We start from the raw sequence: 25,819 nt of genomic DNA, 5'->3' as shown, positions 1-25,819 counted from the left end.
CCCCCCCCCAAAAAAAATAAGTTTGTCTTTAAAAAATATTTTCAATTTCGAAACTTATTTTCTATTCTCTAGTAAAAATAAAAGATATTTATTCAAAAATATTTTTCATTCGAGTTGTAATAGTTGGGCCAAATTTTGATTGATAGATTGAGAAAATAGCAGTTAAAAACTTAAGTTAGTTTAAATTTAACAAAACATTTATATTTTATTTATGAATATTATATAAATAATTATAAAAATTTATAAATAATTTTTCAGTTCAGTTTGGTTATTTTTGCAATTTTTTTAATAAAGCCAAAGCTAAATCAAATAATATCGATTTTCAAAATCTAAAATCAAACCAAACCAAATGACAATTTCTTTAATTGGTTTATTTAAATTGCAGTTCGATTTGATTTTTTAACCATAACTATGAACAACTCTAGCCAAGTATATAAATACTTGATAATAGTGTGTAAATATATAAATATTAGGGATTGCACGTACATGAAACTTTCCCAGTGAAAGAGGATCCACATTTAGCATTATTAATGTTGGGCCTCGGAAAAGTAAAGGGAAATTTTAATTTTAATTAAGCAAATAAAGTAAAGTAAGTGTTGATTTAATTTTTTTTCTTACATATAAATATTGTGTAAATGTGCGTGAATAATAAAATGTTATATGCAAAACAGCAAGAATAAGTGGAGAACCATTTACTTAAGCAAACAACATTCTTTTCTTTCTAAAATGCTTTGGCAGCTACTAAAGCACATAAGAAAAGAATAAAATGCTTTGGTAAAAGATAAATTTGATATATTATTAGTATAATATAAAGAATTAAGGAGGATTCCATTTCAAAATTTTGAACTATTTTTCACGTCAATATTGTTGCCTATTAGAACATAATAAACCTTAAATCATTATAAATGAAAGTACACTAAAAAGACATGATTTCGTTTGGTGTAGGAAAAACGCATAGCTAAAAAAAATACTTCCGCTATTCGGTTTTTATGCCAATTTCATTTTTTGAGAGTAAGACAGTTTAAGCTTGACTGGAAATTTGCGCGTGGGATCTTCAATGTTTTTTTAAATGAAATTTATATATTTGTAAACTACGTAAAAAGTACTATTAAGTCACAATAATTGATAATTCAAAATGTTTAGAAGATCTATGAAAAACTTATTATCAAAGATAAACTTGAATCTCAAAATTCGAAAAGTGCAGACGGAGGGAGTAGTATGCTATATATTATTCTAGTATCTCAAGATCAAGATATATAAAAGAGGAAAATGTAACTATAATACAACCATATAAGGTAATCTGGAAAACTCCGCCCCATGTGGAATTTAAAAAATGAAAAAGATGTGGAAGTATTTTGTCAATTTGTTATTCAAAAGTTGGCCTAGTACTTCATTGATAAGTAATGTCGTTACTTTCAAGATTAATTAAAAACACTTTTTAGTAGTATAAATAAGTGCTAGGAAGTAGACAATGTATATCAATAATTTAGAAGAGAGTTCTTAATATATATAATTAAATTAATTAATTAGCAATGGCTACTCTGATTTGCCCTGAAGAGCATTCTCCTGTTACTGATGCAGAGGCTATTAGGAAGGCCTGTAAAGGTTATTTACTAGTTCTTTTCTCTAGTAATTATCTCATCATAATCTTGCTATTATTACTTGATCCTGACATTAAATTGTAGTGTCACTTAATTTGTTGTTTGATTGGCAAGTTCTAGGTAACTTATCCCGAAATTAATAATTAGTATCAACATAAGTTATGCCTCCTCTTGGTTGTGGTAGAGTAATTGCAGGATGACTTATTTCGGGATTAGACCTCACTTTTCACATTTATTAATGATATTTATGTAGAAGAATAACTTGTTCATAAATTTATGCAATCGCGTATTTGTTTTAAATACAAGAAACTAAACACCGAGTAAGAAATAGTCCAAGCATAACTAATCTCATCATAACTTATATTCAAACCAAATGACTCCTAATGTACTAATTGGATTCAGGATGGGGGACGGATGAGAAGGCGTTAATATCGATACTCGGGCATAGAAATGCAAGTCAGAGGAAGATAATAAGGAAAACATATGAGGAGATGTATAATGAAGATCTGATGAAGCGTCTTGAATCTGAGTTATCTGGACACTTTGAGAAAGCAGTGTACAGATGGATGCTTGATCCACAAGAGAGGGATGCAGTTATATTGCACGTTGCGATAAAAGAAAAATCAATCTTAGATTACACATCTATCATCGAGTTGTCATGTATATATTCTCCTCATGACTTTTTGTCTGTTAAGTGTACCTATCAAGCTCGCTACAAACGCTCCCTCGAGGAAGACTTAGCTCAACATTGCAGCGGTGAACTTCGCAAGGCATGTAACTAATTCCTCTTCTTTTTCTTTTTTTTTGTTGTATTCTATTGTTTGGTTCATGTGATGTATAATTCTGTTTGTTTGTTGTTTCAGCTTTTGCTTTCTGTAGTTGGCACATATAGATATGCAGGCGATGAAATCGATGTAAAGCTAGCAAAATCTGAGGCGGACGTTATTTACAATGCGATAAAAAGCAAGGAGTTTAATCATGAAGAAATTGTTAGAATTATTACCACAAGGAGCAAGACTCAACTCAGAGCAACTCTAAACCGTTACAAGGATGATTATGCCTCTTCACTCACCAAGGTATTTAATGGTTGTGTAAAAATTTTGCTACATTTTATAAGGTCTTAACTCAGTTTTCCTTTTTAGTACTTGAGGGACGATGGAGAAAAGACAGCTAATGCTTTCTTAGGAGCATTGAGAACGATAATCCGATGCATTACTTATGACCCTCAGGCATACTATGAAAAGGTAACTAAAAATCGTAGCCATAATATTACATACTTATTTCCTTGTTAAACGAATGGTGATGTGGTGCAGGTAATTCGACGTGCCCTAATGAAGTCAGGGACAGATGAGGTGTCTGTGACAAGGGTAATAGTGAGCAGGGCAGAGAATGACTTGGGAGTGATCAAAGAGCTTTACTACAAGAGGAACAGTGTGAGTCTTGATCATGCTATCTCGAAGCACACTTCTGGGGATTACATGAATTTCCTTCTCACTCTCTTAGGAAACCAAAAGTAAATCGATCGATATGGCCAACGAGCTGAGGTGTGTGTGAGAGTGTCTCTTGAATAAAAAAAAACGTTTATCGTTGAGGTGTGTCTCAGATATTGTGTGAATTCTACTCGTTCCCAACCATTTGTGTGTAGTCTAATTCTCTTTCAACATTCATGTTACTTAACTATATTGCAATTTTAATTGGAAATTATCTAAGTTATTGTCCACAAGTTATTCACACATTTAACCTGACTTTATGTGTGATATATCAAATTGTATTCTTGTTAAAGGTGTAAGATTGATTCGATGTCGACAAATCTTTCCAAATTTGGGAAAATGAGTTCAGATAAGTTTGTAATTGATCCAGTTTAAACTAAGCTTGAAGCTCCTTGGAACCATAGCAAAATTTAAAGTTGCACATACGATTGTGTTGTACGACATGTGACATGCATGACAATTGGCATACGGACGTATAAGTGAGATACGGATGGTATGTCCACCATATGTTGAAGCTCCTATGTAGGCAGATTCTGGAAATTCCATCCACCACATACGGACCAACATGCAGTCCTGCATGTGGTACCGCAGGTGGAAGGCGCGTTGGCTGCCTAAACAAGTTGCAAACTGATTTTTATTTCATTTTCCACCTCCTCCATCTGATATCAGGTGTGTTTGGTACAAAGAAAGATGTGTTCTAAATTAACTTATTTTTCTCAAATTTAAAGAAAAACGACTTTCCTTAAAAAAGGGGAAAAAATAAGGAAAACATTTTCTAAATTCATTTTCTCACACCTAACTTTTCATAGCTTAAGTCTTGAGTATGATTACCGATACTGATCTTGGATCTGGCTCCTGATTATTGATTCGAGACCCGACTCTTGACCTCAAATCGAGACTCAACTTTCGAGTTTTGGATTGAGTCGAGCTTGAGGCTCATGCAAGATGTTTGATTTGGGTTTTCAAATCAATCGTCGGGATCGGATGTTAGGTTCAGATGTCGAAGTCAGACCTCATTTCGAAAGTTGGGTCAAGATTCCGATGTTAGGGTTAGGAAATTGAGCTTCAGATTTGGTATTTGATCTCGATTTAGGTGTCAGTTTCAAATCAGGGTGCCAAAATTTGGTATGGACAAGGTATTCTTTTCCTTCTTCGTCATCTATGAGCTCATATGAGCATTCTAAGCATGATTCTGGTAAGAACACATGGGTGTGATTAAGAGTGATGAGTTCAAATTTTACTTATTGTATGAGGATGTTGAGGAGTTGTTTAATGTGTTGTTAAGCCCATGGAGTACTTGGTGACCCTGTAAAAGTGTCATATGAAGTTGCATATATATGGAGCGAAAGGAAGGTATCACTACATCAAAAATGGTCTTTAGTTGCAATTAATTAATGACAATAGCTTAATTAACCCTTAATATGTTTTTTGAGAGGCAATTACTTGTGACAATTACATTTTAGCAGTCTTTGTAAATGTCAAAAGTCTATAAAGACATTAGATCAAGTAGAAATAACTCATATAAATAAAGACATTAGCCTCTCTGTTAATATGAATATTGATTGTCGCAAAAGCTTTTTTTTGTTATAGTGTATGAGAGAACACCATTGATTTGAGGGTCCTACAGACTCGCCATGCGATGTATCGTGTATGTGACTCATCCTTGTTAATTTGATTATACTCATTTAGATATTTACTCAACAAGGTTTCATTTTTTAAAAATATTTTGCCATAAAAAAAATCATTACCAATAGGATAAAATGTTTTTCTTTTTAAAGTACAAGAATTATTCAGTATTTGAGAATCTGCAATGGTCAAAGTTTCAAACCAAAGCTTCAGTGGCGACAACAGGAGGCAAATTTATGTTTGAAAATTTTGATTAAAGATTAATTTATTTATTACCCAATTTTCTATTTATTTTTTCGAAGAAATGTGTAATGATCCCCTGTTATGTATCTACTTATGGGACACTGCAAGATAAAATCTAAAATTTTCTTTTTGTTATTATGGTGTTGGTTCGTTAAGAGAGAACCTACGACCTCTTGAGTTTGAAGTACTCAAAAACTTGACTACTTTTCTGCTTATTATTCCACTAAATACAAATAACTTTAAATACAACATGTTGGATAAACCACCCATCTGAAAACAAGAAAGTAACTTCCTACTACAACGTAACCTCCTTACTGCAACAACTGGTACACAAAAATAGGAAAAGCAAGTAACTGAACCTGTAGTAATCTACTGCAAATAGAAATAAAATAAATAACTTAATATCCTTAAATATTTCATGTGTAAAACATTGGTAGATTAATAAAAGGGGTGCTAACATTACTCCCCTCTTCAAATCGCGCTTGCCCTCAAGCGCTAAGTGTGGAAATTATTAGTATTTCTCCTTTTTTCAACAAATTCTTCTTTATCGTATATAGAGTAAATCCAAAACAATTTCTCGCATCGATAACCTCTAGTGAATGGTTCATCACTGTTGAAATGAAGTCCTTTAAGTCGCTTTTCCTCCATTTCAGATTTGGTCAGTTTCTTCACAAATTTGACATGTTGTTGAGGTGAAAAATCTGATGTCTTTGATTTGCAAGCATCTAAGAATTGTGTCTAAATGGGTTGTTCCTTGCGTTCATAAAGTCGGGATAAACTCATCACACAGCCAAATCTGGAGGATTATGTAACTCAACCTCAATTGGTATATAATAGGTAAGACCGTTGATATGAAGTTCCATTAATTTTTTGTGCACGTGTGATTGTACCAGCCCGTGAAATTAACTGCTCAAATGCTTCTTGGTAATATGTCACAGACCCGATCAGGCATAGCTTAGCCAATTCTCTCAATTTTTGACTTCTGATTCGTGGCCCAAAACGAAGGTTACAATGACGTTTGAAGTCATCCCAAGATAGTTGAGGCAGATTTGTCTCTAGTTGAAGAAATCAAAGTTGTGCACTGCCCTTCAAATGAAAAGAAGCAAGTCCAATCTTTCTTCTTCCAAGAGTTCGTTAGTGTCGAAAGAAGTGTTCAAATCTGTTCAATCATCCCAAAGGGTCCTCTTGACCATTAAATCATGAAAATTTAACTTTGTATGTCGTAGAATGATGAAACTTCCTCCCACTTTTGATCCTGACGCTCTTGCCACTTTATTTTTAACCTTCCAACCATGATTCTGACCAATATGTTCAGTTGAATCGAAAATCGACCTTCAAATTTGCTAAATCCTTTGTGAGTGCATCTAAGCGAGCATTTATTGCTTCCTATCTCGCTATATTGGTTGCACATTCTTCTTGAAACAAGTTCACCAATTGTGCTAGTTGATGTTGAATTTGATCCCCGCATAACATTCGGCTCTGATACCAAGTTGCTATGGTCTCCTGTTATGGATCTAGTTATGAGACGCTGCAAGATAAAATCTAAAGTTTTCTTTTTTCTACCTATGGCGCTAGTTCGTTTAGAGAGAACCGGTGATCTCTTTTGTTTGAAGTACTCAAAAACTTGACAATTTTCTGCTTGTCATTTCACTAAATACAAATAACTTTAAATACAACCTAGTGGATAAACGACCCATCTGAAAACAAGTAACTTCATACAACAACTGAAATGAGAAAGTGGAGAAATAACCTCCTTACTGCAACAATTGCTACACAAAAATAGGAAAAGCAAGTAACTAAAGTTGTCGTAATCTACTGCAAACAGAAATAAAAAACTTAATTTCCTTAAATTTTCCATGTGTAAAACACTGACAGACGAAAAGGGATGCTAACAAAATGCCAATAGACAATCGGAATTGGGCGGTGTAGCAAAAAGGGATGAAAACATATGTTGTAAAATAAACATTATCTTTAGTGAGAGAATTCACATCTGAATCATTTTCCTGATGAGTACCTTCTGATGAGTACCTTCTGGTGTACTGAAAACATTGCTGGCAATAATACCCTTTTGATACTTCTTAGATTTAGTGAACTTGAAATCCGAAGGAAAACCATGAATTTTATAGCAATGATCAATAGTATGTCCTACATTCTTACAATAGTTGCACACAAAAGTTTTCTTAATGGGATTTTCTTGTTGAGTTTTGTAATCATTGAACCTTTTTTCTCCTGCATTACCAACCAGATAGGATGTTGATTCTCCTAGATAAGCGGGAGTAGCATGAATTTTCCTTTGTTTTTCATCTTGAATAACAAGAGAATAAGCCTAACCAATAATATGAAGACGAGAAGAGAACAAAATATTACTCCTAAGCCCTATGTAAGTTTCATTTAGACCCATAAGAAACTAAAGCAACGTTTCATCATGATGAACTTTTATACTTTGTTTTACTCCACAGACACTCACAACTACAAGCAGAAAAAGTGTTTTTTAGTACATCTAACTCATCCCACACTCTTTATTTTTGTGAAATATGCAGAAATACTAGAATATCCTTGAACTACAACATTTAAATCTTGGTCGTAGGTGACATATTCTACTTGCATAGTTTCATTAGTCAGAGACCACGTTATTCCTAGATCAGGAATGTCTAATGGCTTGTATTGCAGGATGAAGGGGTATATGGACATGGAAAGAGACACAAACCCCTATAGACTGATCAATTGCACATTTGCTCTTCCTAAGGTCTTCAGGCTCATATGCAACACCTGACCATGATCCATTGGCTTGAGGTCCCTTTCCACGGTAAGCTTTTGTTAATGTTAACTACATTCATGTTTGGCGTTCTGGTGAACCACGCCACATCCAGTCAAATCAATGAACAGATTCATCGTCTCTGAGTTGCCAGCTGATGATGGCTTAGTACTTCATTTGTCTTGGAGAAATTGCTGCTAAATGAGAGAAGTTTATGATAACTGAGCATAAATGGTTAAAAAAGCCTTGAGACTGAATGGTGTCTACACTAATCATCATGTTACAAGGTATTTTATGAGTGTTTTTTAAATATTTTATTAGAGATGTTTCCCATCCATTTGTTGCCTCTTCTTCAGCAACTGCAAGCCAAATCCAAGGCTGTTAGTTTTTGCCTTCCTCTTCTAACTTTTCTAACACCTATTTGTGCGCTTATATCAATTTTCAGGAAGACGATAATGTATGCCTTATCGGTTCTGAGTGCTTTGTTGTCCTAAAAATGAAGTTGTTCACTAAGTGAATAAGAGTGGATATGTAGGGGCAGTTGCCAACATGTCTAAGAGTGACAGCATAGCGGAGTCAACCTAAACAACAGTTCTATGTTTTTTCTTTTGGGGTAAGATTGAGGTAGAGAAATGAAGGGTTAATATATGTGGCAACCGAGACTCAGAAATTCACTCAGTCAAGCTTGTGAGGGCTAGAATGCGATGTTACTATTGGCCTTAGTTCTCTCTCTCTCTCTCTCTCTCTCTCTCTCTCTCTCTCTCTCTCCCACAGTTGAAGAGCGTATCAAGTGTTGGGGTTCTTGGAGGTTACAACTGGCTTATGACAGATATGTTGTTCTAATGTGTATAAAGAAGTGATTAATACGTGACAGCTTACACAATTTTTATTTTTCTGTTTTGTTTGTGGCTATCACATCATCACAAGGGAAGCAGTGTTGTAATATTTATGTAAGAGAACCTATGTGATATGTAAACTATTTTATCTAGGAAGTACCATTTATAATATAAAACTTGTTCAATAAATTTGCATTTCACGTCATACATGTAAAAGATTGCATACCATTTATCATACCCCACAAGCTCTGTCTGGACATTATTTAAGCTATTAGAACTTATGCCCCACTAGGCATAGATTTGATTGTTAAATGGTAAAATATACAGATTCGACTATTTGAAAGATGAAACATGTAATTTATGAAACAAACCTCATTAAGTGAAGAAATTTATCCCTACATAATGTATAATCAAGTCCCAAGTTGACAATGATGAAAGAGCATGATACATGTTTACTGCACGGCTTCTTCCAAACAAGAAGTATCAAAAACTAAATTTATGCTGCAACAACTTGAGAAAAACAAACAAAGTGGTGGCACCTTAGCTTTAAAGCCAGACCAGAATATGCACTTTAAACAGATAGCTGCAAGATTACCTCATAATTCCGAGTATCACTTCAGCTGAGTAGAGCTGCTATAAGTACATAGTTGATCGATTATGTTACTGGAGGACCTACCTATATTTTATACCAACTTGTTTTAGACTTGACTAATCAAATTGTTGGCGGAGATGCATTTCCGTCTCACTTTTCCATGTTGCATGGGATGACTGCCCCTTCATCCTCTTATTCTTCTCCTTGTCTTTGACGGTAGACCCCTTTTTCTTGACTGGCTCTTCATCAGAGTTTACAGGGTGATCACTGCACGCTGGGCACACCATCCCTTTTGTGTGTGTGTATGTTTTGGGAATTCCACATCTCAAGCACATCCTAATACAAGATGCATAGTGAATAAATTGCAATCAGAACTTTCATAAAAAGAACTTTTCACTAGCATACCATAATATCATTGTCAAAAAATGATGATCCACCACATCCTAATGGGAAGGAAAAAGAATAGTTCATTCAACTGTCTCTAGAAATGGACTAATATATGCTAGGTAGATTATCATAAATCGAGGTACGGTTCTTTCAAAATGCAGGGACTATACTATCTGGAGGGCAAGAAAATATTCAAGTGTTGCCATGGCAAAAAATTCAAGTTAATGCATGATGGTCAATGGCCAAATTCATCACTAGCAATCCCAAAAGGGGTGAACCAGGATGGAGTAGTCTGTCCACTTCTTGATATAGATTCTACATCATTCCTTTTTTATTTAGGGAAGCATAAGCATCAATGAACCACAGCTAATATGCTAGGTATAAGCTCATGGCGTTTGAGCTGCAGGTACCACATATAAGAATAGCCACTTAAAACACTAAAATTTATTACCTGTTAGAAAGTAAAAGATAGACAAGTGTCGAAAACAAAGACAGATCTTGCAATATATAGGCAAGCTTGAGCAAACCTCGACTAATACCACGGGATACCTACTACCTCAGATCTCTCACCAAGACATGAACAGAGTAGCTCTATCCACTAAGGGGTTGTTTGGTTACTGGTTAGAGTTATGCAGGGTTTAGTTATGCAGATATTAGTTATGCAGGGTTTAGTTATGCAGGGTTCAGATATTACAAAATATATGAATCATTAACTATTGAATATTAAACTTGTTGTAAATTATGAATATATATTATTTACAAAATAATAATACATGCTAATAAAATGTGAAATATATTGAATAATATATAATGCTAATATTGATTAGCATATGTACTGTTAAAAAATATAAAATCAATTTCTAATATTAAGAAAATATTTATTTGCATAAATCAATCAAAACGATAAGTATATAAAAAGAAATGAAAATAATCTATATATAATAAGAAATAAAAAAACAACACATGTTGATAGGAAACAATAAAGTTTCCAATTAAAAAAAATTAAAAGAAATAAAATGGTCTAAATATAAAAAAGAAATAAAAACAACAAACTTATACATAGGAAAAAAAAAAAGTTTCCATTAAAAACAATTAAATAAATTAATAGGGTAACTATGTAATTTATCACTTTAATACATGTATAACTAATACCCACACAACTTATTCCACCTTCTACCCTGCATAACTTTATACTTAGATTCCCTCATAGGTTATGTTGATATTAATTATGTAGGACTACACAAAAGCAACCAAACATGGTGAAGTTATGTTGATTTTTCTACCTAAACAAAAATTTCTACCATAGTATAACTTAATACATTGTTTTATACATGAATAAAAGGTAAGTTATACCGTAATCAAACAACCCCTAAGACTTTGGACAGGTGGGAAAAATCACTTAGTTTTTTTCTTCATTGTGATTTGAACATGAGGTTCTCAATCTATTTCATTGACACTAGGCTACACCGTTGGGTGCCAAGTATATCAAATCTTTTACTATATTCTAAAATAAAAATTGTCCCTTCCAATGTTTTTAAAAGTGAAATGCATTAAAGGGACCAGGTCCAAGGGGCTTGAAGCCAAAGCGAGAGGTGAAGCACACATTTACTAAAGTAAGCAACCACATGGTATAGATTTTTTTTTTAGCCCTGGTGTCTGCATTAATTTATGCACACCTCGAATAGTTCCATGGGATACTTGCAACTTTCCACTAGCAACAAGTATCAGGTAACAGTCCACCAAAGCTAGGACAGACGAGAAGAAATTACCTAGTGTTTTCACCTCTGCTAGGATTTAAACTTAAGATCTCATGGCTTCCAAACCACTTCATTGACCCCTAGACCACACCATTAGGGGCCAAGGTACGAAAATTTAAGATACCAAAAATAAATTAACAATCAAATTCCAATTAAATAACTAACTCAAGGAATCAATTTACAACAATTACGATATTCATCCAACTTTCAAACTTGAAATTCTGATAAAAAAAGACCCTCCGTTGAAATGATAATCCATACCTCAGAAGCTCTGCTGCATCTTCTGCACCAGGATAGCTCGCAGTTGCCACAGATTTGCCTCCTTGTACAGTGCCAACAGAAGCATTTCCTTGACCAGTGGCTGCTTTTGGGATGCCCCCACCGACATCGCTTCTCACCCTCTCATGAAGTCCTACTAATTGAGCCTTTGACTCCACTACAGCACCTATAAAGATGAAAGATATTTTGTTCAAAAAAAAAAGGAAAATATACAACCATGATCATTAAAGATTCTTCTATATTGTCAAAAAATGACTAGAGAAAGAAGAGGAGTAAATATCTTGATCATAGTTGATAAAATTATACACTTCTCGATGCTTCCTAGTGCAAAAATTTGGCATGCCCCACTTTGAAGAAAAGACTTCTCGGCATATAACCGTTGGAGGAATATCTTTTTTTCTTGGATTTACTTCTCTCTCTACCTTAGAGGACATAAATGTTGAAGTGCGCAAAGTAAATACATTGGATTGCAAACAGGCTTCAACGGTTCAACCAGATCTACGAATGCTCTACTTATAAGATATTTAAGTTGCATTCTCTTTGAATTCCTATGCTATGGCTACAAGGTTAAATAACCACACTAAGCCCTTTCACAAGGCAAGTTTTCCCGAAAAAGTCTGTCTTCGGTTCTCCACTCTCCCTATTAAGTATTAACTCTATATTACTAGGGTTTTCCTTCTCATTTGATGCTTAAATATACTAACTTAATGAATCTAGACAAAAAACTGAAATGTATGAAGATAGTTGGATCAAAAAATTTTTCTAAACCTCAGAGGTCAGGGGCGGATCCAGTGTAATTGGTGAGGATTCACAGGAACCCAATAACTTTTACCCGGACCATATACTTTAAATTTAGAATTTGTTAGATATATAAGAAAATTCTAGTTGGAAACCCATAACTAAAACAATCTGTTGGTTTAGTGGCAAGGTAGGAACCTGTTGAGGTGCTCTTGTGACCTGTGACACAGGTTCAATTCCTATGGAGTGTTTTCCAATTTCTCTTGGCTTCTTTTTACAAGCCTCCAAGGGATGCTTATTGGGGTTCAGTTCGCTCAACTTCATATGCTTCAACTTCATGCCTCCCGTCATATATTATCATACAAAAGTAAAATTCTTGACTAGTTTATGACCGAAATCCAAGAGACACGCCTTAACTAAACTAAGGTCCTATTACCCCGAATCCATTTTTCTGTAATTTTTTGTACAATTTTTCGGCTTATATGGCATCCAAACGTCTCGCACGCGCTTCATCTATGTAGAGTCACGGAGTGTGCCACATAAGCTAAAATGTGTATAAACTAACAAAAAAAATGATTTTGGAGGTAATAGGACTTTAGTTTAGTTAAGGCATGTCTCCAAAATTTCGATATTATAAAGCGAAGTGGTTAAGTACAGATATTCAACCAAAACACCGAATAAGCACCCCTATTGGAACCCACAAGCTTAAAATCCTGGATTCACCTTTCTTGTCAGAGCTAATGAACATACTTTGGTAATAACATTAGCTTTGCCAGAAGACTTTGGCCTAAGAAGTAAGAACGTTCACGCTTTTGGTTTTGCTAGAGTAAGTTGTATAACAGCTGCCTTATAAGTGTTTCTGAGATGAAATCATTAATTTTGTAACAAAAATTACACTAGAAGTATTAATCTGAAAATTGATGAATTGTTTAATCCCCAATCACTCTTTCAAGAAAATTATGCCCAAATTGTACAATTACAAGACAATAAATTCATATATTTGAAGGGAAGTAAAGGAGTTAGAAAAGTACCAGCTGGTAAATCATTCTTGTTTCTGCTGTACTTACGGCGACCGTGTCTCTGTTCATTAACGTCCTTTCCCGCTTCTTCAACACTGTTGTTCAAAAACTCCGGCGGCCCTGAAATCTCCAATAATTTCAAACATAAATTTAATAACATGAAAAAAAGGATACAGCTTTCTTAGAAGTAAATAATTAAGGAAATTAATTTACTTCGGAGAAGGCATCAAGAGCAGAAGGGAGCAATGAAGATGAAGAAGGATTAGGGTTAAAAAAAGGTTTGTAACGATTCTGTGGAACGTCATCTTTTTGGTCGTCGTCGGAGTTGTCGCAGTGAAGTTCTTCTTCTTGTTCTTCTTCTTCCTCCGATGAGGAGTAACTTTGTATGAGCGACAAACTCATCGTCACCGGCGGGCACGATTCGAAAAAGAACTTCGAGTTTATAGTCCCGCAGCAAGTCGTACTTAAAATTGCATAATTGCAACTTTTGCTTACCTATATTCAATTTTTCGATCTAGTCAAAAGTCTCTCATTCTAAATAAATTTATGTACCAATCATGATATATAAATTTTACTAAAAGTTGTTTGTATATTTATTTGGATTGTTTAGTTTAACATTTACATCATTATAAATTTGTCTTATAAACATTTTTCGACAATTAATTAATAATACAATGATAAATTAAATAACAATATTTGAGATATAAATATAAAAAATTATCCAAAACATAAATTGTGAAAAAAAAAGATAGTATGTTTTAAATTTCATTATCAAAGTGTGAGAAGAAGAAAACAGACCACCTCATCCACTGCCCCTTCTCCTTTATTACCCCTTCATTATGATACTAAATTATTAATGTATGAAAATGCATATTGCAAATTTATTTCAGGCTTAATCCATCACTGGCCTCTTAGAGTTAGCACTAACTTTTACTTAAACATTTTAACTAGGTTTTGTTCATTTTAGATATCATGTTTTATATTTTAATGTGTCATTTTGACACATTTTTTATAATCAGCCAAATATGTAAGATATGTGTAACTCATTTGTCGATAACGTGTCAAAATGACGAATTAAACAAAGACATGTGACATATATATTGAAATAATTTTTAAATAATGAATTTTGAGTTGTTTTTTTGAAAGGTCAATAACTTAATGACATGTATCAATTTTTTATTCAAATAATTTTAAAAAGAATTAACCACTTACAAGCCTTATATTATCTTCTCCACCACGCTCACCCCTGATCCTCAACCTCCCTCCCACCATATTATCTTCTCCACATTCCACAACTCCCTACCCTACATTGTTTTAATTTTCTTCCATATATTTTTATAGTTATTTAACTATTTGAAAGGAATTGTTTACAAAAGCATCATTCTTTGCAAAAATTGATTCCTCTTACTTATAACTTCAAAGAATATCAAATTCTTCAAATTTAAATAAAGAGTTCCCTAAAAGAATTTTCCTGATTTTCTTTAAGCTTGAAATTTCTTGATGTTATAGCACTATTAGATTGGCAACAAAATAAAAAAAAGTTGTTTAAGCTTGAAATTTCTTGATGTTATAGCACTATTAGATCTATTTCTCCATGGAAGGAGTTTAACTTTTGAAAAATGGTGGCTAAAATGGGAAAGAAGAAGAAAAAATTAAATGAAAATAGGTCAAATATTATAAGCTCTCCACGCGCTGGTAAGGAGTGTATCACACTCACTATGTCATGTCATCAAAAAGTGTTAACATGACACAGCGGGACATGATATGAGGTGTCTAAAATGAATAAAATCTAGTTGGAGTGTCTAAGTGAAAATTAGTGTAAACTTTAGGGGGGCACCGATGGATTAGGCCTTTATTTCAAATACTCAATTAGCAAAACATAATGCAACATGACAATTTTAGATGATATATACATATTCTAATATTTTCTTTGAGATATAAAATAGAAACTAAAATATACAAAAAAAAGCGCAAATAATTTGAAATTATATACTTAATGTTAATGACATAGAATTTTGATTTTCAAAGAAATTTTGTATATATATATATATATATATATATATATATATAAAGTAAGATATACTTAACAGGAACAAGGTTGTGTACTTATTAACAACTGTGAAATGTTAATTCAATCTTGTTAAGGTATTTCTCTAAGTTCGATTTTGAGTCTCAAAAAATCAAAGACATGTTTCCACAAACTAAATGTCTGTTTTTGTTTTGTTGGTGTCAGAAGATATAGTTTTCATTTTTCTTTTTCACCCTCTTTTTTCTATTCTTATTTTGATTTGAGATTCTCGCCTTTCTTTAAAGAGAGGTTGGGCAGTTACCTAGTAAATATTCCTTCTTCTTTACAAAATAAAGATAAGGGATAATCTTAATCTAATTTTTTCTCTGAAAAATTAATGGGTTGGGTTGATCGGAACGGATCAATTCACATGGATAACCCGCAATTCAAAATTTTACATATCTGACTTCGCATATAGTGGATAAGATCCAAGTCAATGCAACATCAACTAGACACGCAATTTATACGAAAAATAGTTTGTGCAACATGTCAGCATCAAAAGGTTATCGTTAAGGCTTTACAAGCCTCACGTATGAATCCAATCACAAGTGGAAGAAATTTACTATTTATCTGAGAATACTTTTACTCACATGAGATTCCACTCACTTCAGTAGTTACTTATTCGATCTCTCATCTTCTTAAAGAGATGAATTTGAGTTCATATTTAATTTTATATACACAATTATAGTGAAGCCTAAAAGCCGACTTATGTATACAAGTTAAATTATACCTTTTAATCATCTTCCATTTCTACTCAAATAAATCTGTTTCAAATACTCTATTTTTTCTAGACATGCAATGCATTGTCGAATCACTTATGACTATTAGTAACATGCTAAAATAGCAAAATCGATCGAAACTTCAAGAAACAATAAAATGTCTAAGGGTATTCCAATCAAAATTTAACTTAATTTTTTTGGGATATTACATAATGAAAAAGTAGAGAGACATTCTTTAATTAATTCATTGATTGCATAACACACATGGTATGAAACACATGCTATAATTTTTTCACCTTAAACTGGTACATGTGTCTCATTCCATTGATTATCCAACATCATACATAACTTGATTTAAACACGTCTAGATGCTTTACTCAAATTTCTCTCTTTAATGATCCTCAAAATCATCTTCTTAAAGAAACTCTTATTTGACTTATAAAAACAAGTCATTCTTTGATAGTGGAAATTATCTCTTTGCGTTCTCCGACGTAAAAAATAATTGCTCGTATGAGAGAGTCAATCTCGCGACTTGTCCGATATTCTTTATTTTTAAAACATATCCACATATGCATGAGATATAAATTCAAAATAGTCATATATTGATGAGAATAATAAAACATTCAAGTTATTTTACAATACGAGAAACTATTATCATATCATGCTCAAACCTAAAGCGTTAACATGTTTCTCGAACAAGTCTTCAGATATTGTGTTTGTAAAAAGATTAGCTATCATTTCATGTATAAAGTATTGTGAATTTGTTTCTCCGCTTGCTACTATATCTCTCACAAAGTTAATTTTGATGTCAATGTGTTGGATCTTGTCGTCATACTAAGGATCTTTCCTGTATGTGATAGCCGCTTAACTTACACAATATAAACTCATGAAACCCTTAGAATCTTTGAAATATTCAAATGCTTAAAGAGTTTTTGTAACCAATAAGCTTCTTGTACCGCACAATTCACGAATTTAGATTCCACGGTTAAAAAAGTTGTGCAAGTTTGTTTTTTATTATTGCATGAAACAATATCACCATTAAGTAAAACATCATAATCGAAAGTTGATTTTCCATCATACTGCTCACTAGCTCAATTTGTATTTGTATAACCTCTTATGAATAAATCAGATTCTCTATAATAGAGTGAATAATCTCCAATTCCTTTCAGGTATTAGAATATTCTCTTTATTACTTTCCAATGATCTCTTTCAAGATTGAACTGATACTTGTCAATCACGCTCATAGTATAACAAATTTCTGGACGAGTACACATCATAGCATGTATCAAACTCCAGAAAACGCTAAAATATGAAACTCAAAACATGTCTTCCTTTTGTTTTTCAATCTTTGAGCATATTTCAAGGTTTAAAGTTTCACCTCTTGTTACAAGAGTATCCATGGATTTGTAACAATTCATTTAAAATCATTCCAATATTTTCTTTGTGTATGTTTCTAGAAATAAACTCAAAAGTTTATTAAAACGTTTTCTTTGGAACTTAATACCCAATATATAGTCTCATTCACCCATGTCTTTCATATCAAAAACTTCTAAAGCCATGACTTGACAGTTTACACATATTTCAAATGATTTTCAATTAATAAAATATCATCTACGTAAAGAAAAAAATTAGGGATAATGCACAAGTACCCCCTCAACCTATGTCCGAAATCCCAGAGACACACTTATACTAAGGGTTATTACCCCCCCTGAACTTATTTTATAAGTAATTTTCTACCCCTTTTCGGCCTACGTGGCACTACCTTGAAAAAAAACTCAACCAGCGTTGGGCCCACAAGATAATGCCACGGGAGGCCGAAAAAGGATAGAAAATTATTAATAAAATAAGTTTAGGAAGTAATAGGACCTTAATATAATATAAGTGTGTCTCTGCAATTTCGGGCATAGATTGAAGAGGTACTTGTACATTATTCCAAAAAATTATAAACTTTTCATTGATTTTTTTCACATAGATGTACTAATCTTCATTGATCATGATGAAATCAAATGAAATCACCTCCTAATTAAATTTTAGCTACTAATGCGTTAAAAGATTGCTTTGGGCCATTAAGTACATTTATTTATTTTTCAAAAATAAACACTTAATGGGATCATCTGATTCGTTCAGATTTTTAAGGGAGACTTATTTCTCTTGAGACTCATTTTATAATGTTACTTGATTTCCTTGTAAAGCTCAAACATTGTTATTTTTTCCTCTCTATATACATTGTGCCTTTCCCCTCTCTATTGCCAGCATACATCGTTATATTTTTTCTCTAAATGTGTTGCTCCTCTCTTTCCCCCTCTCTACATTATCAACATCTTCCTCCTTTCTTTTAAATGGGTGTTAAATTTTTTCCTCTTGAACTGGTAAATTTTTAAGAATTATAAATACTTTGTTTATTAATTTGTATAATATTCTTGGTATTATCAGTTTCTTCTCATGAACTCTGAAATTTTAATTGCAATTTTATATTTTATTTCGATAAAAATGTTGGATTGCTTAGTCTGATTGGATATTTTACCTCATGTACATATCACTAAAATATGCAATGATTAAACAACAATATCAAGAAAATTAATAATATTCTTATTAATGCATGTGTTGGCATTTTAGAGAGACATGTCATGCTCTTATTTTTTTTCCACTCTTGACCTATGTTTGTTTGTTGAATTTTGTTTTGCTAGATTAGGTTCAACAATAACTCTTGTTACTTTTATTGGTTCAAGTTTATTGTTGAGGTAGAAAAGAACTTGTTGACTTGGTTGCTCTAGAAAAACTTAGGTATTATGTTCTTTTTTTTTTTTAAAAAAGAAAATATCTTGAATCTATGTCAAAGTCTTAATAAAATTAGTAATCTAATATCAGATTATAATATATTTACACATGTACAAAAATATTATTGATTTAGAATTATTTTTCTTATTCTTACATACTTGTTTTTAGTGTATATATTTTTAAAAACACTAAGCATTTAACTTCACGAAGTAATATTCTTAGCAATAAAACTAAGAATTAGTTCTAGTGAATAAGAAGTTAGACATGTTACATAATAATGAATTATATATATTCAGCTGCTAAAAAACAATCTTAATCATTCAATGTTTATGTCTACATACAACTTCTTAATCATTCAGACATATATTCATGACCAGACGTCTTAATATTAATCTTTGTCTCGTCTACATCCAAAAAAAAAAAGATCAGATTATCGACAACAAACTTCCAGTTCCTTGTTCCCATGAAAGCATGAGTGAATGATCAATTATTATTAAGAGGATTTGAAAGATTCGAGCTTGTAAAAGGCTTATCGAATGAATTTTCAAGGTCCGAATTTTTTAAAAATAAATCCATCATTAAAAGGCTAGAGGCCGGATCACTCACTCAACAATTTCTTCTTTCTCAAGTGAAGTAGCTTACTCTTGCTCTATCCACTAGGGAATGAAAACAAATGTGGCATACTTGCACAAGTAGTGAAAGGGACACCGATACCAAAAGCAATAAGTTTCTTACACTTTTGTTTAGATTGTTGTTATTCGTTGTATTGTATTATTAGTCTAAATAATATTTGCTTTGATTGTTACTTAAATTTTATTATATCGTATTATTTAAATTCATTGTTGGATAACGACGAAAAATCTTATTTTATGTAACGATCGGTTTGGTGCAATCACATCAATACCTTACCATTTCCTTCTCATTTGTCTTTACTTATTATTTAATAATTTTATTTATCATTTATTCTACCTTTTCATAATAGCTTCAACCTATACTCTTAAATTCATTGTAGATTTTTCATTCAAATTATTAAGAAAAAAGGTCTGAAATATATTCGAACTTTGACTGAAATTGCTACACCAAACTTTATAGAAGACCTTTTACCCCTGCACTATTTAATAGTTTATTTTAAAGATATATATATATATCATAAATATTGTATCATTTTAAATAGTAATATATCCACGTGAACAAAGATATACCTTTAAAATATACATTTAAAAAGTGCACGGGAACAAAAGGTCTTGGTATCTTTACAACAATTCCGACCAAAGTTGAAGTATTTTTCAGACCCTTTTCCCTTTCCTTAATACGTGACATTTTATGTAATAGAGAACAATACAATCTATCAAAACTTTATATTCATTCAAACAATACGATACATAACCACCACCCAAACAGGGTGTTGAAGTCTAAAATTTGAGAAACTTCACTTGAAAAGCATCTGCAAGCCACTATTTCAAACAAACCCAAAACTGGGGACAAACTTCAACATCACAAAACAACAACTTCAATAGAAAAGTAGTCTCTTCTCTGACTATCTGCTGACCTCCCAACACTATTAACTCAGAACAAGAGCAAGAAAACAAATGCAGTAAAACAAGTAGAGCAGGTTGAAAGATAACTAGTCAATTTGCAAGTCAGTAAAAGAAGAGGATAAAGAGGAATATCAAATGACCTACAAAACAAAAACATGTTGCAGTTATAGCGGATACACATAAATAACATTTGCAAACACCTATTCCCAGTTTCATATTTCCTTTTGACATATAAATTTTTGCTCCAATTGCTTATACCACAACATAAAATTAACATCAACCAACTCCATTGGTAACAGAAAGAAAATTGACGTGCAGTACTTCAAAGACCGTCTCTTCACGTATTCCCTGGCTAAGGAAGTGTAAAGAAATTATTCAATCAAAGAACACAACATTATTCCAACAAATTCATGTGAAATGAACATCAAAGTATCTCACGGAAATGTTGAGAGGTTGAGTACAAAAGGGAGCTTAAACCATATACATGAAATAGACGTTACAAGAATTCCAACTTCAGGAATACACATCTCACGGAAGGGAGGATCACAAAATTCTTCCCCTATGGATATAAACCAGGGAGCAATGAAACTCGGAAGTAAGATGCTTGAAAAGTAAATCCAGATGAGTTAGTTTATATGACATTCAAACAGTGAACTTACCACACATATCAGAAACATATAAAGATGAACTCGAGCAACTGTGAAATAACTCTGCTGATCTTTAAACTTATCTATAATCAAATTCATAACTAGTTCCGTTTCACATCAGACCCTAATGACAATATAGTAAATAGCAGAATCTTCCAGTGTGAAACAACAAATAAATAACGTACCAAATAGGAATATCACACTTTAGAAGAAATCACCTACTTACAATGCATATATATGAAAAACAAATTGGGTTATGCCCGGAATACCACCTGCACCTTCTAATAAATTTATTGCAAGATTCAAACAGGACCAGGAGTTCTATTATCCAAACTACAGAACAAGAATTTGGCCACACTTCAGTCACTTATTCACAGGTTTGTAATTTGTAAACACAATGCTTACTCCAACATGAAACTAACAATATATTTGGTGTGATCCTGCAAGTGGGGTCTGCAGAGGGTAGTATGTACATAGACCTTACCCTACCTTTGTGGGCTAAAGAGGTTGTTTCTGATAGACCCTCGGCTTAAAGGAACGTTATCAGAGTAGGACTGCAAGAAAAATATAACAACCGAATAGCAAGGTACAAAACAAATGAAGCAACAAATAGTACCACACAGAGAAGAATAAGAAACTACACAGTTGCTGAGTAATACTACCAATAATGAGAAGGGGAAAGGAAGAGGCTAGCCCCCTACCTCTCCCACATAAAGTGCAACAACATCCAACTAGCTACTAACCTTTTATCCTGTCCCTAATCCTCGACCTCCATACCTTCCTATCTACGGCCCCCAACATTTAAGTCGCAAAAAGGCCATATATATATCAAGTTCATAATCTATCTTACACACAAAGTCAGAGAAGCCAATCATGGAGTATATTTTCCCTCCTTCCACCAAGTGCTGCATTTTCACTAAATAATAAGAGTTCCAACTATTTATTAAAGTTTTTCCTAACTTACCATCCACATATCAAATAACTTCTTGAAATTAAATTTGATTAATTTGAGAGACCGAGAAAACATGCTTGTCAAGTCCATATCACAGGGTGGAAGCAGAAATTTCTTCAGTTATTGTTCTCCATATATAAAGGGAAACAATACCATTATCGAGGGAGAAAGGGGAAGGGAGTGTATGCCACTGATAGGGTTTGAACCCTCCACCTTAACTATCGAAGGCAGAGAGCTCACCAAGTGAGTTAGCCCTCAACCCTTTTAATTAGTGTTCGAAGTGTGTATTCATAGCTCTGAATACTTAGTGTTCATCATCTCTAGAACACTACAATCCAATATTCTTGATGACCCCCATATACACAGATACTATGTCGCAGATAGTGGACAAGGTATCTGGCTTAAATTTACACAAGTACTTATTACTTTTCATTTCTTTAATTTGATATTAAAAAGGGGTACAGAACATTGGAGGTTTAAGAAGAGCTTCAGTGTATTCTACATACTGAGAAGCACAAAAGCAAAAACAAAAAATTATGTTCCAAACAAAACATTATTAACCCATTCAATCATAATTGTAACATGATTCATCTACTAATATAAATCATATGAGACAACCGGGTACAAAACTGAACATTCAACTAATGACTTTGGTAAGTTGACAAGTATATGAAATGGCAGTGACATAAACAGGGAAAAATATATAGATCCTACGAAAGACAGCCCACTTGGGTTTTAGCTGCTAAAAGTCTCAAAGCTAAAAGCACAAGACATGGATAGACACAAAAGAGATTAAAAAGCTGATGAGTAATATGCAATCCGTAAGAGAAAGGCAGTAAACCACACAGAACCAGTACTTTTCCCTCTCCAAAATATTGAGATAAAAATCAAGTTACAGAGCACACAGGCAAGTTGCCACATCAAATTCAAAATCACACAAACCATCTTTGGCATTAGACATTTACTACATATTAAATCTAACAAGGTCTAATTAAAAAATAATAGTAACGATATACTTATAATAATTCTAACATACACAAACTTGTCATTGATAAGGGAAGAAAGACCATGTGAAAAAATAGTAAGTGAAAACCAGTCAAACCATCAGGTACACTGCAATCATTTGGAAACCAAAAGGATCTCCGGCTTTTTAGCTTTACTAGGTGTGTTAACATTTGACATAACAGTTACTGCAGCAGCTATCTTAGCTGTCTCACGACCTTTCTTGTCAAGCTGAATCAAACTCCTAGTTGCCAAAATTGCCTGCGGATTCAACTCATGTGAAGCCCTTGCATACATCCGTTTCACTGCCACTGAAGCAGCATCCTTCACATCCTCAGCATTCAAAGGACCCAACAAACAATGCCCCAAGATCCTTATCACAGGCTGCAATATTTCCCACGGAAGTGGAATTCTTGCACCCTTTGGCCTTAATTCATCATATACATGTTCAATTCTCAAATTCTCCATCGCTTCAGAAACACCCTCCAGATCCCCATTACTAAATTCAACAGAATTCTCAGAATTTCCATCAGTTTCATCAAATTCTGACACGCAAGGACAATCTTGCCCAGCCCAATCAGCAGCAAATTTACAAAAATCCAACTTAGACCAACTTGGCATATGGGAAATCTGTTTATAGTAACAATCTAGAGCTACCCCAACAATGCAAGCACGTTTAGTTGACTTCACAGCAATTTCATGCTCGAGAGGAGGCGATAAAACTCCCACCAAAGGACGATTCTGGGCATTAGACGACCTGGAGTTTGATTTTGCCTGTGTGGGATTTCTAGGACTATGATACAGAGAAGGCTGAGAGAGATCGGGAATAGAAATAAGTATGGGTTTTCCTCCGCGGGATTTGGTTTCAGCGCCGTAAAGGGCAAGAAGAACAGCTTCAAAACCAGATAGAGAAGTAGAAATAGAAGAATGGATTCGCGAGAGATAGATGGAGGATAAAAGGGGGATAAAAGAGAGTACCACAAGACGAAGATCAGTATCAGAGGAAAGGAAAGTGTCGTAGAGCCAGTTACAAAGTGGGTCATCACCGGCGCCGGAGGAAGGGGAAGAGAGAGAGGAAGAAATAGAAAAGTATGCCCCCGGAGAGAGGAGAAGGGACCGGGCAGGGCGGTCAGAGTCAGCAAGGGCGGAGAGAGAAGCGTCAGTGGTGGAGTCGTTAGAGGAGGGGAGGAGGGAGGAAAGAAGGTGGATGCGAGAACGAGCTTTAGAGATGGATTCCCACCAAGAATGCATGGGGTCGTTGTTGTTGATGGGAGCGCCGCCGTTTTGGTGGTGGTGGTTGGAAGTGGAGGGTGTTTGGATGGTGGAGGATGCGGAGGAAGAAGGAGAGTCGCCGGAGATTTGGGAATTCAGTTGGAAATCCATTGGGATTGGAGGGGTGGCAGATCGGAGTTCCGGCGAAGTCTCCGATGCGCAAAGTGGACTTTGTTTTTCTTTAAACTAATCTTTTCACCAGATGTCTGTCTGTCAAGCTTTGGATTTTGGAAGGGTAAAAGGAAGCGCAATAACACTCTAAAAACTGTTCTAATTATCTTCACACGATTTTGTACATTTTGAAATAATACTATTTAACGTAACATATTTCAGTTAGACACATCAATTTAACTTTATACCTATTAAATATTTATACTCGCTATCTTTTTGACAATCAACTAAAAATATAAGATGTATGCAATACACTTTTGTTGATATGACAAATGACTAACATACATGTGGCATTTTGAGCCAAAATATTTATTACTCTCTCTATTTAAAAAAGAATGATTTTTTTTAGTTTGTTCCAAAAAGAATGATCTCTTTTTTTTTTTTATAACATTTTAATTTTAGTTTTCCACGTGCCATGTTTAAAGTCAAAGGATTGAAGGGCAGTTTAGTACATTTAACATAACTTTAATTTAGGACCACAAAATTTAAAAGTTTTCTTTATTTTCTAAAACTTTGTGCAAGTTAAATCAGGTCACTTTTTGTAAAACGAAAAGAGTAAAAAATTATAAAGAGGAGAAAAGAAAAAAAAAACTTTGTTTGCTCTACCATGACCTTCGAGGTTTCAACCTCCTTTGAGCCACCATTGTCACTGTCCATGTCCTTTTTCAATTTGATTTTAAAGAAAATTAAATTAAAATAGCAAACTACATATCTTCTTGCAATTTCTTCAATTTTATCTTTTTTATCGTCTCAATTCTAAGAAAGTTAAAAGAAATTTTAAGGTGAAATTGAGTTATTTTAGTGAAGAAAATTTTCAACTCTAGAAAAGGACTTCTATAACAGTTTGTTTGAAATCAACACTTTTAAATTTCTTCATTTTCATCCTTTTTCTCATTTCTGTTGCTGAGAAAATTGTTAATGACTTCAGGAAAAAATACATATTTTTGGGGAAAATGATTTTGAAATTGGTTGTTTGTAGCTAAACTTATCTCCATTTTCTTCTTTTTATCTCGTCGGTGTGTTTGGTACGAAAGGAAATTGATCAATTTCAGATTGAAATACAACAGTGGTGAAGCACAAAGTGGGATGACTGACAATACGAGAGAAATGAGAAGGGTGGATGGTGGCGGCGGTAGCGATGAGACCGGTGAAAATGGTGGTGGAAGAAATTAGGTTTGATTGAGGAAGAGGGAAGAAAAAAAGATTTTAAAAAACAACAAAAAATAGTCTCTCACACGCTCAATAACTGTGTCATGCACTTTCAATGCCTCATCAGCGAAATTGTTTAATAGGTACTTATTTTGAATAATATAATTGTTCAGTAGGTATATTCTCTAGTAGAAGCGTTT

General features: G+C 33.5%; 3 protein-coding genes across 3 annotated transcripts; 1 reads left to right on the top strand and 2 right to left on the bottom strand.

Annotated features, from left to right (window-relative positions):
• Window positions 1-1,471: 1,471 nt before the first annotated feature.
• On the top strand, window positions 1,472-3,321 carry LOC107032439 (annexin-like protein RJ4). Its single transcript, XM_015234042.2, has 5 exons — window positions 1,472-1,605; window positions 2,004-2,371; window positions 2,465-2,677; window positions 2,744-2,845; window positions 2,915-3,321. Exons 1-5 carry the CDS (start codon window positions 1,533-1,535, stop codon window positions 3,116-3,118), a joined length of 960 nt encoding a protein of 319 aa, XP_015089528.1. The 5' UTR covers window positions 1,472-1,532; the 3' UTR covers window positions 3,119-3,321.
• Window positions 3,322-8,820: 5,499 nt separating this feature from the next.
• On the bottom strand, window positions 8,821-13,839 carry LOC107032101. The gene is made up of 4 exons (XM_015233680.2): window positions 13,537-13,839; window positions 13,336-13,450; window positions 11,549-11,732; window positions 8,821-9,479 (listed from the first exon to the last, which is right to left on the bottom strand). The coding sequence occupies exons 1-4, from the start codon at window positions 13,723-13,725 to the stop codon at window positions 9,260-9,262; spliced, it is 708 nt and encodes a 235-aa protein (XP_015089166.1). The 5' UTR covers window positions 13,726-13,839; the 3' UTR covers window positions 8,821-9,259.
• A 9,022-nt stretch (window positions 13,840-22,861) lies between these two features.
• On the bottom strand, window positions 22,862-24,580 carry LOC107002820. Its single transcript, XM_015200994.2, has one exon. The coding sequence runs from the start codon at window positions 24,408-24,410 to the stop codon at window positions 23,145-23,147; it is 1,266 nt and encodes a 421-aa protein (XP_015056480.1). The 5' UTR covers window positions 24,411-24,580; the 3' UTR covers window positions 22,862-23,144.
• Between the last annotated feature and the right edge of the window lie 1,239 nt (window positions 24,581-25,819).

The sequence above is a fragment of the Solanum pennellii genome, chromosome 10 (genome assembly GCF_001406875.1).
Source record: "Solanum pennellii chromosome 10, SPENNV200".
Lineage (NCBI taxonomy): Eukaryota > Viridiplantae > Streptophyta > Magnoliopsida > Solanales > Solanaceae > Solanum > Solanum pennellii.
This window is presented reverse-complemented; position numbering and strand designations above follow the sequence as displayed.